Source organism: Sciurus carolinensis, chromosome 17 (assembly GCF_902686445.1).
Source record: "Sciurus carolinensis chromosome 17, mSciCar1.2, whole genome shotgun sequence".
In the NCBI taxonomy this organism is placed as follows: domain Eukaryota; kingdom Metazoa; phylum Chordata; class Mammalia; order Rodentia; family Sciuridae; genus Sciurus; species Sciurus carolinensis.
The window spans coordinates 57,142,913-57,159,790 of record NC_062229.1 but is presented as its reverse complement, the minus strand read 5'-3'; the positions used below and the strand labels follow the sequence as shown (position 1 = coordinate 57,159,790).

Below are 16,878 nucleotides of genomic sequence, written 5' to 3'. Positions count from 1 at the left end.
ACCCACAGCTGGGTGCCAACTGGTGTGCTGAACAGGTTAGCAAGGAGAGGGGCTTGAGGAGGCCCTTCTTTGGCATTTCCTAAGTTTGGGGCTTCACATGTACACACACACACACACACACACGCACGGTGCTAATGTTGACAGAGGAGAGACACACATAGAAGGACACTGTTGTTCAAGGAGAACAGGAGAGAGCAGGGAGATCATGGTATCATGCTGCAAGTGACTGTCAGCAAGCAGGTCACTTCAACTCTGCTGGGACCACAATTCAGTCTTTACTACAGCACCAGGCACAGCGGTCTGGTGTCCGACAGTTATCAAGGTTACAAGCAAGGCATATAATTGACTTACGGCATCTGTAAGAGCCGGGAGACGGTAGGCATGCCATTTTTACAGGCGTCACAAGACAGCGTAGACTCCAACACGGCCACTTGAAATGAACAGATACACATTTTAGTTCCACAGAACATGCTGGCAAATCCACTTGGTGATGAAAAGTTTGACACCGCTTTGTAACAACTGTCTGCAGGCTGATCAGGACAGTGTCAAAACTCCTCACACACAGACAGATGGCATACATGGGGGAGGGGGAATGCTGGCAACACCGGTGTTCCCAATGACTCAAAAGAAATGCCTCAGGAACCACACGCTGACAGAAAGCCAAGTGTACTCCAAAGATAATTGGGGCCAGAACTTAAGACATCATTCATAAAAGTGTTTGTTCTCTCAGAGGAGAAGTAAACCCTACACAGAAGCACAGCTCGGAACTTGAAAGACATCTTGCTGCTTGCCTGATTTAAATCAAAACCAGCACACAAAATGCCAGTCGTTGATGCCTCGTTATCCAACACCTTGGATGGCATAAAAAACAGCAGAGACTTTCCACCCCAAGGTCACTGTTCAGTTTTGGCTGTTCAAACTTAACACAAAATAGTCTTGGGGGCCTGTTCTCTTGACCTGTCTCATTTGACAGTGACACTCAGTGGAGTGTTGACTGGCATACTCCCAGCACAGCGGTCCAAGAGTCACCCTGTTCTCCTCCCTCTGCTCTAGCTGAGTTCTGAGCTGGCTGTGGAGACAAAGGAGGGTCCTGGATGAGTCTGCTTCAGTTCCTATAGAAGGTAACGCCCCCATCCTCCGCCCCTCCCGGGTCCTCTCAGGTAATGCTGGAAGAGCCCCTGGATCCAGTATGTTTGGGAATCTGCACCCTGGCTGGGCCTGCTGGGCTCTTCTCTACCAGGCTTCTGGTCATGGCTCTCATGTTCTGTCCAAGTCCCACCCCAGCCTTGGTCTGACTCCGGCCACCTGCCAGTGTCCTCAAGATTAGCTTCAAGTTGCCAGGCCCTGGCTTCTGCTTCTGATTAAGACTCATACTGACTGTACTTCTCTTTATGTCCCTCTGCTTTCAAAATGCTAATGCATTTTGCAAAAAGTTTCCTGAAGGTTTCAGACAGCCCCACAAATGGACAAGTCATCTGAGTATTTGCTGAAGTGTATTTCTGACTGTGGAGGATGGTAACTTTCTCTGGGTCTTTCCTGGACTCTGGAAACCAGAGGCTCTGTCTGAGCCTGGGAGATCCCTCCAAACCCTATACTGACCCACAGCCATGGACGGCGCAGGAGGAAAGGAATCCACAGGCACTGAGTCTGGAGGTCGTCCATAAGTCATTTCGTACAGTAAGTGGCCAAAGCAGTGGACATCCACACTTTCCAATGTCTGTGGAAGAAAGAGAGCAGTGCCCTGTTCATCCTTCACTTTGACCCCTGCTGCTCCTGCCCAAAGCCTCCACTGAGAAACCAGGCCCAGGGGCAGCCCTACTCCCAGTTGGTAGTAAAAACACATTCCAAAGCCTTTTGTAAAGCCTCCCGAGGCATCATTGTGACCAACTGTCATGGTCCTACCTCCATGGTTTTCCAATCAATGATTTCACCTCCTTCCTTGCCCCACCCACCATTCAAGATCCAGCAAAGTTCCCTGGGAGAAACAGTCAACCCTTAAGGCCCAACCCAGCCAGTAGTACCTTTCCCCACTGAGCACACATTTCCCACAGGGGTCCCGCTGTGGGGATAATTTAGACCTAGAAATGAAACTACTGCTTCATTACTTTAGCGACTTACATTGATTTTCCTGAATTGTGTGAAGTAGGATCGGTAGAAGGAAGGCAGGCCCAGCAAGGAATTCTCGAGGTCTAGGAGTCGGCAAGTGTCCCCATCTAGCATCACGTTGGAGGCATGAAGGTGCCCATAAGGGAATCCCTTGTCATGTAGAAACTTCAATACCTATTAAAAAATAAGTATAGGTCACATTTTCTCCCAACTCACTTGGATATAAGATAAGTTAAACTTTGTGTGTATGTGTGTTTTTCTTTTTGGTTGGGGGTGTAGCTTAGTGGTAGAGCACATGCTTAATATGCAGGAGGTCCTCGGTTCAATCCCCAGCACTGAAAAAAACAAAAAAACTGTTTTTTCTTTTAAAGTCAATGTATTTTGAAACAAAATCAAACAGGTCACTGGGGCGATTCCTAAAGAAAAATGCCACCTCTGTCTGTTCCTTTGGGGTGATGCTGACTGCTCTCAGGCTATGAGTCTGAGATGCAACACCAAGGTCCTTTTTCCAAAAATAGAGAAGGGCTGGGCACAGTGGTGCAGGCCTGTAATCCCAGCAATTACAGCAACTGGCTGAGGCAGGAGAATCACTAGTTCAAAGCCAGCCTCAGCAACTTAGCGAGACCCTGGCTCTAAATAAAATATAAAAAGGACTGGGGATGTGGCTCAGTGGTTAAGCACCCTGGGTTCAATCCCCAGTATCTCCCACACCAAAAAAAGAGGAGTTTGGAGTGCATAGCTTTGAAGTCAAAAAGCTATGATTTAAGCACTTTCTGATCCCAACAGGCCAGCTCTCTTCAAGGCAGTCTTAATCCTCCTGCATTAATGAATAAGCTGTCATATCAGTGCTTTTGACAGGTACCCCAGAAAAGGGACTGAGTTTGAAAATGTCTTTAGTCCAATCTCTGCTCAGGATCTATGTGACTGTTTATTAACAGAAACATACTACAGGCTCCCATCAAAAGATGCAAACTTTTCAGCTGCCATTTATATTTAGTGGATCACCTTGTAATAAAGAAACCTCAATATGGCCCTGCAGGACAGAGCAGCAAGACAGAGCAGCCACAGTCAAAGGAAGGATGCCCAGGACAGTCCACTGAGGACTGAAAGGAAACATCACAACTTCCCTACTGTTGATTTTTAAATTTTTGGGTTTTTTTAACTTACAGTGTGCAAAATATATTAGAAGTAGTACATGTATGCAATATATAGTTAAATACACATAATGGAGGTTCATGTTTAAGTCTTTTTTATTGATAGAGCTGCACAGGTCAGGAAGTCTAGAAAATATGATTTAGAGGGTAATATAGAAAAGGGCTTTCCTTTTCTTTTTATTTTCTTTTCTTTTTTTTTTTTTTTTTTTTTTTTTTTTTTTGGTGCTAGGGATTGAACTCCAGGTCTTGGGGTGCTAAGCATGCACTCTACCACTGAGCTATACCTCCAGCCCCAATGAAAAAGGCTTCAATACTGATTATATTTCTGTAAGGGAACCATATGCGTTTATATCCTATATAACAAAACGTAAGTCTTGGTACAGAGATAAAGACCAACCAAACAGAAAACCATACCAAAGTTCTTAAAAATCAGACATCAAAGTTTTGGAATTTTATAGGTGTAAATTACTGCTATCTTCATCTGAAATATTTGCTTATTGGGGTAAAATATGACAATGCCATCCACTTATAAATAATCAGACTATGTCAGCAATTTTGGATATTGCCTGAAAACTTTTCCATTAAAAAAAAAAAAAAACATAATTGTGGACAAAACTCCAGTGCAACTTAAACAAAAATTAAATACCTCTTACCTCTAAAATCTGTCGTCCATATGTTTTTATTTGCTGGAGTTCAAGGCCCTGAATTTTCTTAGGGTTGCAGTACTTTTTTAAGAATGGGTCCTTTGGTTTTGCCTTTGGAAAAGAACAAAGAGCACATTAGAAAGTGGCAGAGGAGCCTATATCTGTACTGAGCATCCTGAACAGGAGACAGTCCACAGACACTGGAGGTTCCAGAGATGGCTAGCCCACAGGATGTGGGTTTAAAAACACAAGAGTCTGTGTAGTGGATAAAAAGAGGGTGACCTGGGTTCTGTCCCTTCTCTTTCCCAGGGATGATGTGCCTAGTCTTGGCTTGGCAGTTCCCAGAACCCTGCATACTGTCCAAATTCCTCAGTTCTGCTTTGTTACATGTAATACCAACTTTAAAATTGACCCAAGCCTACAATGAAATGAACACAATCATGAAATGTCCTATCTTCCCTCATGTGAGAAAATAAATGCTCTTTAACCAGACTGGGTATTCTTTCCAAATAAATGAAAAATTAAAATAAAATCCTCAGGGCCTAGCTTCTGGAACCTTAGGTAGCAAGTATTAATAACAGGTTTTAAAGGAACTCAAGAACTTTGTAACCATGGACATGTACATTTACCTTGTAAATCAGATCCTTCAAAGTTCCTTTTTCATTAAATGTCCTGATGAGCAATGCAGACGATTCATTAGCAGTGGCAAAGGTAACCCGATAGATATAAGGGTGCTGCCAAAACAAAAAAGGAATTCACAATGATTTGCAGGGAGATCAGGTTCAGGGTCTGGTTATACAGGGTCAAGAGCCACCTTGGTGGTTCAGTTGCACACAAATATGAGGATATTCCTGAACAGTGGCAGTTTTAAGTTGTTTAGATTATCAACTAGGTCTTCCTCCTCCAGATAAGGGAAGGGACATAGATGTTAGTGACAAAAGGAAGTGGATAACTGACATGGTAAGCTCCACTGTGGCGGTGTCTGCTTTGATGTGTGCACTCTCAGTTCAGGCAAAAGTGTGGTGGAAGGGAGGAAATGCCTGAGTTTGGGGAATATGGTTTTGATATTCTGCCTCTGTAATCGGACAAAGAATACAGTCAAGTCTCAGAACAACAGAGTGGGACCAGGATAAATGCACCTTTGCTTGAAGGTTGGCATCTTCACCCCTTTCCAAAGCGGCTAGCATAGGTCACCCTGCCCTCCCACAGACATTTGCAATATGATGATTCACAGTGTCCTCCTCAGATGGGGACACTGACGTCAACCAAGCAGGGTGGGGAAAAGACAAATTATTTAATGATTGAGAGGAAAGTCCTCAAATAACCTCAAATTTTGGTTACACGAACAAACTGGCTCCAGACTGGTACGACAATGCCCAAGAGCTCAAAGGAATGCGATGAAAATCTAACCCAGTACGAGCTGAACTGCGCAGGGACGTGGGGGTGCCGCAGCTTTGGGGAGGGTGGAAGGGTATGCCCAGGAACATACAGAAATGAAGTGTATCCCGATCATCACATCAGAAGGGTGGCTGCTGACTTTTTAATAGCTTTACTGATACACAATCCACGTCATTACAATTGACCCTGACTATTCAATTCAATAGGGTTCAACATATTCGGTGGTAAGATATCACAATCTAATTACAGGACCTGTTCATCATCCCAAAAAGAAATTCAATGAGATAGACAAAGGGGAATGAAGGGAAGGGAGGGGCAATGGGAATAGGAAAGATGGTAGTGTGAATCAGTCATAATTTTGCTATGTTCATACATAAACACACGACCAGTGAGACTCCACATCATGTCCAACCACAAGAATGGGATCCTAATTAGAAAAAGTTATACTCCATGTATGTAGAATATGTCAAAATACACTGTACTGCCAAGCATATCTAAAAAGAATAAATAAAAAACCAATACAAACTTAAGTAACTTGTTTCTGAATAAAAATTACTGAAAGTAAAAAAAAAAAAAAAAAAAAAAAGACATTTGATGAGTAAAATAAAAATTCTTCAGTCCATACTGATATAAATAAAGGGAATGGGGATATAGCTCAGCAGTAGAGTGCTTGCCTAGCATGCATGAAGCCCTGGGTTTGATTCCTAGCACAGAAAGATAAAAAGGAAAAAAGAAGGAAAGCTCTTCCTATGGTCTAATAAATCAAAAGAAATAATAAAATCAGAATGCTAAAACTGGTAGATTTGGTAAAGAACAGGATATTAATATCATCTCAAAATATCTCCCAATACATTATTTAGTAATTAATTATACACTTTATCTTAAGATGGGCACAAATGTTTAGATCAAGTTGTTCATTGTGATTTCTTTTCTATTTTTTTAATCTAATGAGAAAAAAACTAAACACCTACATGTCTGATTAGTTGAGTAAACTAGCCAAGGAAAATTCCATGCAGTCACTAATGATGATGTACTGTATTTATTGTCAACTAAAGAAGATCTGGTACACTACTAAAGGAAAAGTTTTAAAGCAATATTGTAGCTGGTACAGTGATGCATATCAGTAACTCTAGTGACTCAAGAGGCTGAGGAAGGAGGATCTCAAAGTCAAGGCCATCCTGGGCAACTTAATGAGACTCTGTTTCAAAATAAAAAATATAAAGGACTGGGGATGTTGCCCAGTGGTATAGCGCCCCTGGGTTCAATCCCCAGTACCAAAAACAAAACAAAACAAAAAAAGCAATATGTATAAAATTTTTAAAAAATCAAATAAAATTCTAAAAAATTAACAACTGAACATTTTGGTTCCTACTTCTAGTTAGTTGGGATTACAAGTGAGTTTTATTTTTTTACTTCTGCTCATCTGTGTCTTCTGGCTTCTCTACAATTAATGTGTACCTCTTGTGTGCACTACTTTAAAAAAGAAAAAGCACACCCATGAAAAGAAACTTAAAACTGTATGTAGACTGCATACCATACCTGTCAAACTCAAGGCCACGCCATTTTTCTTGGTCACACATCATACCTCGTTAAAAGATTGGTTTTATAGCATGACAAGCCACTCTATCTTCAAAAGTGAACTTGCTAACGCAAGCGGACAAGTCAGCATAATTGTGCTCAGCCTGCAAGGAACTCATTTTAGAGTCCTACATCCTCATGCAGACAAGAGATAAAGCACATCAACGTTTACTCAATTTTCTGGCCAGATTAGTCTTTGCTGAAGACATTCTCCACCTATTTTGAAATATAACATTGTGATCCTTTCCAACAAAGGCCTTGAATTAAACTTGTGCATTAGTGTAAGTAATGCTAATGAAGGTCAACTAGTAAGCCTGTGAGAGTAGTCACTGGCAGCAAAATGGATATTTTGCTTTTTCTTCACCCAGTTTATCTAAATCCTTAGTAGTTCTGTCTTTTGGACTAGAAGCAGATCTTCCAATTCCACTGATATACATACCCTCACCAGAAAAGGAGACTCAGAAGAGTGGTTCCTTTCCTAATCTGATATCTGCATAAAATACAAAGGCTAACCTGAGTATGGTAGTGCATACCTGTAATCCCAGCCACCTGGGAGACTAAGGCAGGATGATCATAAGTTCAAGGCCAGCCTCAGCAACTTAGTGAGGGCCTCTCTCAAAATAAAGTAAAAAGGACTCAGGATGTAACTCAGTGATAAAATGCTTGCTTCCCATGCATGGAGCCTGGGTCCGATCCCTAGTACTACGAAAAACAAAACGCAATTTAAATATATTTTAAATTTATATTTAAATGATTACATTCCATGGGTTGTGCAGATGTCATGAGGGTCATTTCAAATGGCCTTGGATCCATGGGAGGAGCCCTGCACAGTTTCAGTCTGGACTGAAATCCACCGTCTCTCTCCATTCTTGAGCCTACAGAGTATTTTCACTCTTGTGGTCATGTTCTCACACTCAACACTGAGAGAGACAGAAGGATGTGTACTTACCAAACAGGAAGGCAGAAGTTTGATTAGACACTGAAAATCTTTATCTGACAAGTACTTGTCCGGGCCAAGGTCAGCCTGAAAAAAATGGGAGGAAATATCAGGGTACTGTCCTGGTCATCAAAAGAAAAATTCCTTAAAAGTCTTTCCCTTTAATTTTATTTGTCCAAATAAATGGCTGTAAATCAAAGATGACAACCCGCTAACTCTTGTTGCCTCAAGGCCCTTCTGGCAAGATAGTGTGTAAACCTACAAATACCAGGGTTTAACTGTGATTGGATCTAATTCTACTGACCAAATGTAACACTAGAAACCCCAAAGTGAGAGATTTTAAGTAGACAGGTGTTGGGAGGCTGAGGAAGGAAGTCCACAGGCTTGAGGACAGTCTCATCAAGTTAGCAAGACTGTCTCAAAACTAAAAATTAAAAATTAAAAAAAATGAAAGCATTAGGGATATAGTTCAGTGGTAAAGCCCTCAGTTCTGGGTTCAATGCCCAGTATTTTAGGAAATAAGTAAATAAAGTAAGCAAGTAAGTAAAGAAATTTTCTTTGGCAGTAAATTCCAAAACTATCAACCCTAAAGAGATAAAGAGATCCCAAAGAATTATTTTAAGGTGTACCTATTTCTTTCCAAATGTTTACTAGGCAACTAAATATAATTACACCAATATAACCAAATACACAGCAAAGTGAACTTAAAATGACTCTCCTTTGATGTGGGACTGCAGAAGCCCTGACATCATCACTTAATAGTGGAGTAAGATTTTGTAATTCTCTTGTCAAATCTGCTTTCAGAAACCTATCTAAATTTCCTGAAATAAAACTGAAGCAATAAAAATAATAAAAAGGAAAAAAAAAATCTGAAGCAAAAAATTTAGCTCACCCAGCTTAAGACTAGTCGTTCCTTTGGTTGATTTTTAATCTTCATCAAAAAATATTTCTTTCTTATCCTCCAGCCTGTCATTAAAGCAGAAATGTGTTTAGAGCTGCATCATTTTTACAATTGCTGTAAGTTTCATTGGCTAAAGGTAATTGATCAAAATTAAGTTTGGCAAAATTATCCCTAGCTATGTAAGCACCAGTAAAAGAGCCATTTGATTATGTTCACATGGTAAAGGGTATACCAGAGAGCAAGCAAGCAAGATGCTGGGGAGGAGGAAGGAAGAAGGAAAGGAAGGCAACAGTTTAGGAGGCTGAGGCAGAAGGATTGTGAGTTCAAAGGCAGCCTCAGCAACGTGGTGAGGCCCTAAGCAACTCAGTGGAACTCTTTCTCTAAATAAAATACAAAATAGGGCTGGGGATGTGGCTCGGTGGTTGAGTGCCTCTGAGTTTAATCCTTAATACAAAAAAAAAAAAAGAGAGAGAGAGAGAAGGAAACAAAGAAATTATTCATGGAAGTAGTAAGAAAACAGCACTCAATTTGGATTAAATGAAAAAGATGGATGAAGAATGAATGGTGGGGTGTTGTGGGGGCTGGGGCTGGGGCTCAGTGGTAGAGCGCTTGCCTGGCACGTGTGAGGCACGGGGTTCGATCCTCAGCACCACATAAAAATAATAAATAAAATGAAGGTATTGTGTCCATCTACAACTAAGAAAAAAAAAAAATGGTGGGTGCTAAAAGTTACTACCATCCAAATCCTAAGGGGGCTTTAACCAAGATTCATTAAATGTTAAAAGTTAAGGACTGCATCCTCAAGCAGTAGGGAGGCAAAAAGAAAAAGAAGTCACCACAACTTAAGGGCTTCCTTGGGATATGTATCACAAAGTAGGACCAAGAACGCAGGTGTGCCACCTGTCTCCTTAATGGACTGAGCAGGCCAATTTCTCACCTATGTCTTTCAGCGGCTCCACCACCTCCCACTTTGGCTCAGATCGGAAGAACATGGAAACCTGTTGTAAGGCAATTTCTGTAAAGACATTTAGAAACTCATTAGTTAGATGTATTAGGAAAGGGCCATCTGCTTCAGATATTATTCTCACAAATGAAAAAATGACAGAAAGAATATGAAGAAGAAGAAGGGGAGGAGGAGGAGGAGCAGGAGGAAGAAGACTATAACACCTACAAACAATGTGGGATTTTAGATTGGACCCTGAAACAGACAAAGCCCATTAGGGGAAATACTGGTGAAATCTGAATAAAGCATGTTTTTAACAGCAATATGATAGCTGGGCTCGGTGGAGCACGCCTGTAATCCCCACAACTCAGGAGGCTGAGGCAAGAAGATCGCAAATTCAAGGCCAGTCTCAGAAACTTAGTGAGGCTCTGTCTCAAAATAAAAAATAAATGGGAAAGGGCTGGGGGTGTGGCTCAGTGGTTAAGCACCCCTGGATTAGATCCCCAGTACAAAAAAAAAAAAAAAGTAATATGATACTAATTTCTCTTGACAAGTGTGTCATAAGATATTAACAGTGGGGGATAGGTATATATGGAAACTCTTTGCAATACCATTGCAACATTTCTGTAAATCTAAACTCATTCCAAAATTAAAAGTTTATCAAAGAGCAAAAAAATGTAATTATTAGTGACACGAAAAAATATATGCCTGTATATACATGTATATATATATTTTTTTAAACTGGAAAATCCAAAACATGTAAACGAGCTAGCCTAAGCCATGAATTTCATATATACCCCAGGCCACAACCAAAGCTCAGGATTCAAAACACATTCTAAGGACAGACTGGAAAAGCATTGAATATTGTTCCAAGTGGTATTTATCCCATCTTCATTCCTCATAGAATTATAGCTTTCACCAACAAAGAAGTGATTAGCCTTGAATAAATACTGGAAATAATAGCCAGTGTTTTAGAAAAACATCTATGTTCAGTAACAACATGGTTCTATTGTGGGAAGTCACTGAGTGCCTATTTACTGGAAAAAAAAAAAAATCCACTCCTACCCTCGGTGTTCATTTATCATGAGAATGCTTCCCCCCTTGAAGAAGACAATGAGAACAGGAAGTTCTTTAAAGTACACTGTATTAAGAAACCATCAGAATAACTACTTTTTACATTTCCTGGAAAAAAGCAACATCTGTAAGCTGCCATTTCCTCTCAATGCAGCGAGTAAATGAAACCAGTTCAGATCCCTGAAAGCAAACAGCCACCATCTAAATGCACTGTGGAATTCCACCTCTGCCAAGCACAAGCACTAGCTACATTCCAAGGAGACTGGTGAGGCATGAGGGATTTGCCAGAAATGCTCTCCATATGTCAAAATGACCTCGCCTCCAATTACCATGCAGAGAGCTTGGCAAACAGTTTCATTCTGATATGTTTTACAGTACATTATGCGTTAACCAAGACAGGAAAGAAAATAACTTCCTAGCTACTTGTTTACTGACTCAATATGTTAAGTGTCAATGGTATCCACTCAGAAGAAAACACAGGATACCCAAATACAAAATTGGCTCCACTTACATTTGTTGTAATTACCCCAATGCGCAACGAACCATTTATAAGCAGAAGCATATAAATTTTTATTATCAACTCTGGGAACCTCGCCCCTTCTCTATAATTAACATTGCTATAAAGCACTTTTAGTATTTCCAAAATAACTTAGAAATAAACAAACTTAAAAGGAAATTAAGTGAAAATTATTCATAACAACTTTGAGAAGAATCATGAAAAACAGTTTTCTAACACAGTACCATGTCATTTCAAAGACTGTAAAGGATAGTTGTTCAAAGCTAACAGTGACTCATAATTCCCTACAAAATCATTAGTCAACAATATTTATTTATGCTACTGCATACCATATGTTGTTTAAGGAATGGGGAAATAGCCAGGAACAAATAGAACATGCTGGATTTGTTAATGATAAATTGAGGACTAGAGAATAGATTCTCTTTTTACCTTAGGGGTCAGAGAATTGCAAAAAGGACATTTTCTTTCCACTGAACTATGATGTATGATGTCAAATAAATCACAGGCTATGATGCTCCCAATCTTAATGCCTTCTCGCCCCAGATTCAGGCAACATGTTTCAATACTAAATATTACTCTTCTGCTTAGAAGCCTTTACTGGCCCCCACTTCCTTATCAAATCTAGTCCGTGCTGCTAAACACGGTGTTCAACCTACCTCTGGCTTAACTCATCGTCCTGGTCTTTTCTACCACAAATGTTTAGGGTTTCCCACTCTGCACTCAGCCTGACCTCCCAAAGGCTGGCCTTCCCCAGTGCCTCACCATTTTCTATCCCTCCAGGCTCAACTCAGCTTTGCCATCCCTAGCCAGGACTTTTCTCCGTGGCCTCAGAGCTCTCTCTGTCCCGCTCTTATGGAATTATCCATGGCTTGTCCTGTATTAGGACGACTCTCTTCCACCAGACTGTAAACTGGCTGGAAGGACCTCTTAACCTGGAAAAATCCAGAGTCATTTGAAAATATTTCTCTCCCGCTCGGATGGCTCTGCTGGAAGCAGTGGCCCCTGCCTCTCAGCCTTGCTACTAGCCGTGGCCCTCAGGTCTCACTGTGGTAACACCTGTTCTGGAGAGCCCCCTTCCAACTCCAGGTCTGGACCGTCCGCCCTTCCCTACCCTCACCCCACCCCTTTCAAGGTGCTGCCAAGTGTTCACCTGTCAAGGCTGTCACCTGACAATCTCCCTATTTAAGGGCCTTGGGTTTGGGGGTGAGTGGGATGGAGGGACTATTCCTTTCTCCTTGCTGTATACTTAGCCCCTGTCATATATAGATAGGTGCTCAAAATTTGATGACATAAGAACTAAGGGTTCATTACATGGTCGATAGATGTGGAACCTCTCATTAGGACAAGAAACCCATGGAAAGGAAGACATCTGCCCTCTATTTCTTTAGCATTGACAAGTGGGAAGCCTCACGCTCAGTGAGTGCTGATGAACAAGTCCAAGATAAGAGATTCAGAGCCAGACCGCTGAGTCTGTCCTGTGCTTCCCAGGAGGCTTGGATATACCAGGCGCCCCACTGTGTGCAGTCTCTGAACTCTTAGATCCCAACCCCATGGGGTGACTGCAGGGAACAAACACCAGTCCTCTAGCCCTGCAGCTGGGCTCCAAATCTACCACAGGCACGTGGGCATGTCTCAGAGGAGCCTGCAACTTCTCCCAGACATCCTGCTTTTGATCTGAACATTGTACCCCAGCATTCCCTCCTTTTATCCTCCTATTCAAGGGATTCCTGGGGTCTTAGGACTAGAAGGACTTCAACGCTGCCTGCCCTCCCCACACCTGCAGCTTTGTAGGTCAGGACCCAGAGCCACAGACGGGAAATGCTGCCAACAGCGAAGTCAGAACCAGGGAACAGGCCTCCTGATTTCTGGTTCAAATGACTCTTGTGTGGTCATTAAAACCTTCTTTGTGGGCTGAGGATGTAGCTCAGTGATACAGCACTTGCCGAGCATGCACAAGGCTCTGAGCTCAATCTCCAGCACCATTAAAAAAAAAGAAAAAGCTTCATACTCTGAGGAGATGTGCAGGTTTGAGGTGGGACGGTGGTTACAGCACGGAGGCTTCTAAATGACAGAAGGGGCTTGTCAATAAGATGAATACGATTGCATGTGTTCTCAATACAAACTCCTCTTGACTGGGAGACACCTCTTGCCCTTGTACAATATTTGGCCCAAGCACCTGACAACCCCCGCATGGAGGACCAAAGGTCAACATTGACCTTCTGTGGATGTGGTCATTTGGAGAAAGCCAGAAAAAGAAAGAATGGCCCAGTAATCCCAGGCTAAGGACTCCAGGAGGACAGGAAGCAGCTGCTGATATCCTGAGACCTCCTGGTGACCTGTTCCTGGGGCGCTGGATTGGCAGCACAGTCCCCCTCTAACAAGGCCCTCCTCAACTCCAGTCAGAGCACTGAGCAGGAAAAGTGGCTGTGAGGATCTTGCCACCACCTGGACATATCCCTCAAATCCTGCTGAAGCTGGGTGGTGACCACAGACCACCAGGAAACTGAGGAGAGGCAGACATTATCCACACTCAGTGGGAGAAGAGGCCCAGATTACAGAAGGGCCAGTTGGGAGCTGTGCACAGTGCCCTCTGGGAACGATGTCAGTGCATTTCTGGAATGACTGAGTGGAGCTGGTGAGGAGGAGGCGGCCTGGGCTTCCTTTTCCTGATGCAGTTGGTGAGTCAGTCTAGAGCAAGTTCTGACATTTCATTCCAAGGGGGAAATACATCAGCATCTTTCTGAAAACAGCACCCCTCACCTCTTGTGTCATTATAGGACTCCGCCCTCTACACAGCAGCTGGAGTCTTGAGCGTCTGGATTCCGGTAGGAGTTTCTGGTGACCTTTTATACCCCTGCCCACATCTGCTTTGAACCATCTACTATGCTGTGAGGTAGGGAAAGATCAAGAACAGTAACAGCATGCGGGGGAGGTGCAGTACAAGGAGAAACAGAGATCAAACAACCTTCCAGAAGCTAAATAGAATTTTAACTTGAAAAAATTCAGAACAGACTTAGGCACACAAATGTACAAGGCTGGATCAGGCCATTCCTCTCTGGAGACCTTAATTTTCCTCATCTATAAAGTGAAAAGGTTAGTCTTGGTACAATAGCTCCAAGATACCTTCTAGTGCAGACCCCCTGTGACTCAAGGTACTTGTGGTACAAGCTCCCTGAGAGCAGAGTGCATCTGCTTCACACCCATGTCACGCCTGCATCCCCAACACTCAGTGGATGCTTGTGGAGTGAATGGCTTCATTATATGCACATTACATCTTGATGCCTGCTTGCAGGAGAAGAGCCACAGACACTCAGGAAGTGATGCAGACGAACATGAATAGGACTGAGTTGGGGCTGATTTGATAAGTCAGTCTAGGTGACCTGCTGACAATGTCTGGAACAATCAGGTGCAGCATGGAGAAACGAAAGCCACCAAAGATGCTACTCTGACAGAATTGGAGCTGTCCTGAGAGCCCCAGTCCTACTTGTGATGTCTTTTTCCTTTGTGAACCAAAAAGCAAGTGGGAGAAGAATGGAATCCTTCTAACAGCTCAAAGTACAATTTTATAATTTATAATAAATGTGATTTTGAAATAAACTTCCCTACTCTTGGCTGTTCTGAAAGGCATTTTCCTTAGCGGTGTATAGCACTTCAACTGGAAGACAGCAAGCCCTTTCTAGAGCAAGACGTCTCCCACTTTAATGCAGTGCACCTGGGGACCTGCTCAAGGCAGATCCTGAATCAGCAGGTCTGGGCTGGGGCCTGAATCCTGCACTTCTGACAAGCTGTCATGATGCCAATGCGGTCAGAGGTCAGAGAACCACACCATGAGCAGGCAGCATCAAGGGCTGTGGCTTTCAAGCTAGGCTGTGTACTGGAATCACTCAGGCAGCTCTATAAACTACGAGCCCTACCTATAGAGACTGTGATTTCATCTGCATGCATGCAGCCTGGGTGCTGGGACTTTTAAAGCCCCCAGTGATTCCACTATGCAGAAGAGTTTGGTGCCCAGGAAATAAGCCTCAATTTCCCTCTCTCTGAAACAGGAATAAAAGGACCTCCCTCTAATTATTTTTAAAGCAATGTTTTCAAGAACCAATAATCTGACAAAAATCCATTCTCTTAGCAAGAAAATGTACAATACCCAGAGTTCCACACAGAAAGTCGCTAAGCAGGGCTTGGCTTTAACCAATGAGTTGAATTTTGCTCCTGGGTTCAGGTTCACAATGGTTTCTGCTGGTCCCTTTAAGTTCACACAGGAGTGTATTTAATATTTTGTTCTTCCTTCCACTGACATCAGGCTTAGGCTACCGATGCTGCTTTGTGTGTAATCAGTATTGGAAGAGAAGTCATTTCAACTTGGACCCTTGGCAGCACCCTGATTCAGGGAAACTCTGTAAGAGGTACCCTCTGTGCTTTGCACAAGAGGGTCTCAGGAGCATGGGAAAAAAGAAAGGACCCTTCTGAATCATTGCTGTATTTAAAGTAAATCCCCAGAAGAAACAGACACACTATATATTGTAAATACCAAAACAAAGCCAAACTGTGTGAGGTGGTACGTGCCTGTAATCCCAGTAGCTCAGGAGGCTGAGGCAGGAGGATCGAGAGTTCAAAGCCAGCCTCTGCAACTTACAGAGGCCCTAAGCAACTAGTGAGACTCTGTCTCTAAATAAGATAAAAAAAGGCCTGGAGATGTGGCTCAGTGGTTAAGCGCCCCTGGGTTCAACAAATAAAAAAAATCAGAGCCAAATACAAAACAAATTGAGATTACTATATATACCACTGTAAATTACATACTCTCTGCTCTGTCAGAAAAGATAATAAAGACAAAGATTGTAAGTTCTAGACATAATTTCTCTTCCATATTTTTCTGTGCAAACATTGTAAACATTTTAGAAGTAAATTAAGTTCTTATAAATCTAGAGTAAATTATAATCAAGTAAGTCTTTGTAAATAAATAACACCTTATTACAAATGTGCACATTTCCCTATCTGGAAGTAGATTACCTCCTGCTAAGGACAGTGCCCGAAGTGACCAAAGCTGACAGACCCCTTTGCTTACCAGTGTAGTTTGCAGAATAGTTGTTTGGATCTAGAAACTTCTTAACCAGTTCACAATTAGACAAAATATGATTTGTGGTGATAACATTGAGATAGTTCTGAAGACCTTTCTGCCTCTCAGCTATGAATTCACGATCCATGTTTCCAATCAATTTTTTGGGAGGAAGAGGTAGACTTAATCCTGCAATCTTAAAAAATAAAATAAAAAGATATTATACTTATGTCATCCACTAATAAGATTTACTATCAGGGTCCTAAACTATCATAGTTCATTAAATTTCAGACAACATAGATTTTAAGATGCATCCTAATTTTAGTAATATTATAAAAATGTGAAAAAAAAAACTATGCCTTTTGGAATTGATAACATTCTGTATGAAGTACAGTAACTTTAAAATTTTATTTAAAGAGCTGAGGATGAAGTTCAGTCTAGAGTGCTTGCCTAACATGTGTGAGGCCCTAGCTTCAATCTCCAGCACAATAAATAAATTCATTCATTCATTAAAATTTTTTAACCAAAGCTACGCATGAACATACTGCCAAGAACAAATAATTTTATAAAAAA

At 41.9% G+C, this 16,878-nt stretch overlaps 1 protein-coding gene across 16 annotated transcripts in view; it reads right to left on the bottom strand.

Annotated features, from left to right (window-relative positions):
• Pxk (PX domain containing serine/threonine kinase like) overlaps positions 1 to 16,878 on the bottom strand; it is a 74,691-nt gene that overhangs the window by 19,969 nt on the left and 37,844 nt on the right. For 15 of the 16 annotated variants that reach the window (XM_047532663.1, XM_047532664.1, XM_047532653.1 and 12 more), the window contains 9 exons: positions 16,315 to 16,501; positions 9,656 to 9,733; positions 8,710 to 8,783; positions 7,830 to 7,904; positions 4,534 to 4,638; positions 3,914 to 4,015; positions 2,119 to 2,280; positions 1,600 to 1,717; positions 352 to 430 (listed from right to left, as the gene is read on the bottom strand). In XM_047532663.1, coding sequence (XP_047388619.1) covers positions 352 to 430; positions 1,600 to 1,717; positions 2,119 to 2,280; positions 3,914 to 4,015; positions 4,534 to 4,638; positions 7,830 to 7,904; positions 8,710 to 8,783; positions 9,656 to 9,733; positions 16,315 to 16,501 — 980 coding nt within the window. Of the gene's footprint in view, positions 1 to 351; positions 431 to 1,599; positions 1,718 to 2,118; positions 2,281 to 3,913; positions 4,016 to 4,533; positions 4,639 to 7,829; positions 7,905 to 8,709; positions 8,784 to 9,655; positions 9,734 to 14,012; positions 14,117 to 16,314; positions 16,502 to 16,878 lie in introns of those variants that run through there. The other variant, XM_047532662.1, reaches the window with a different exon arrangement.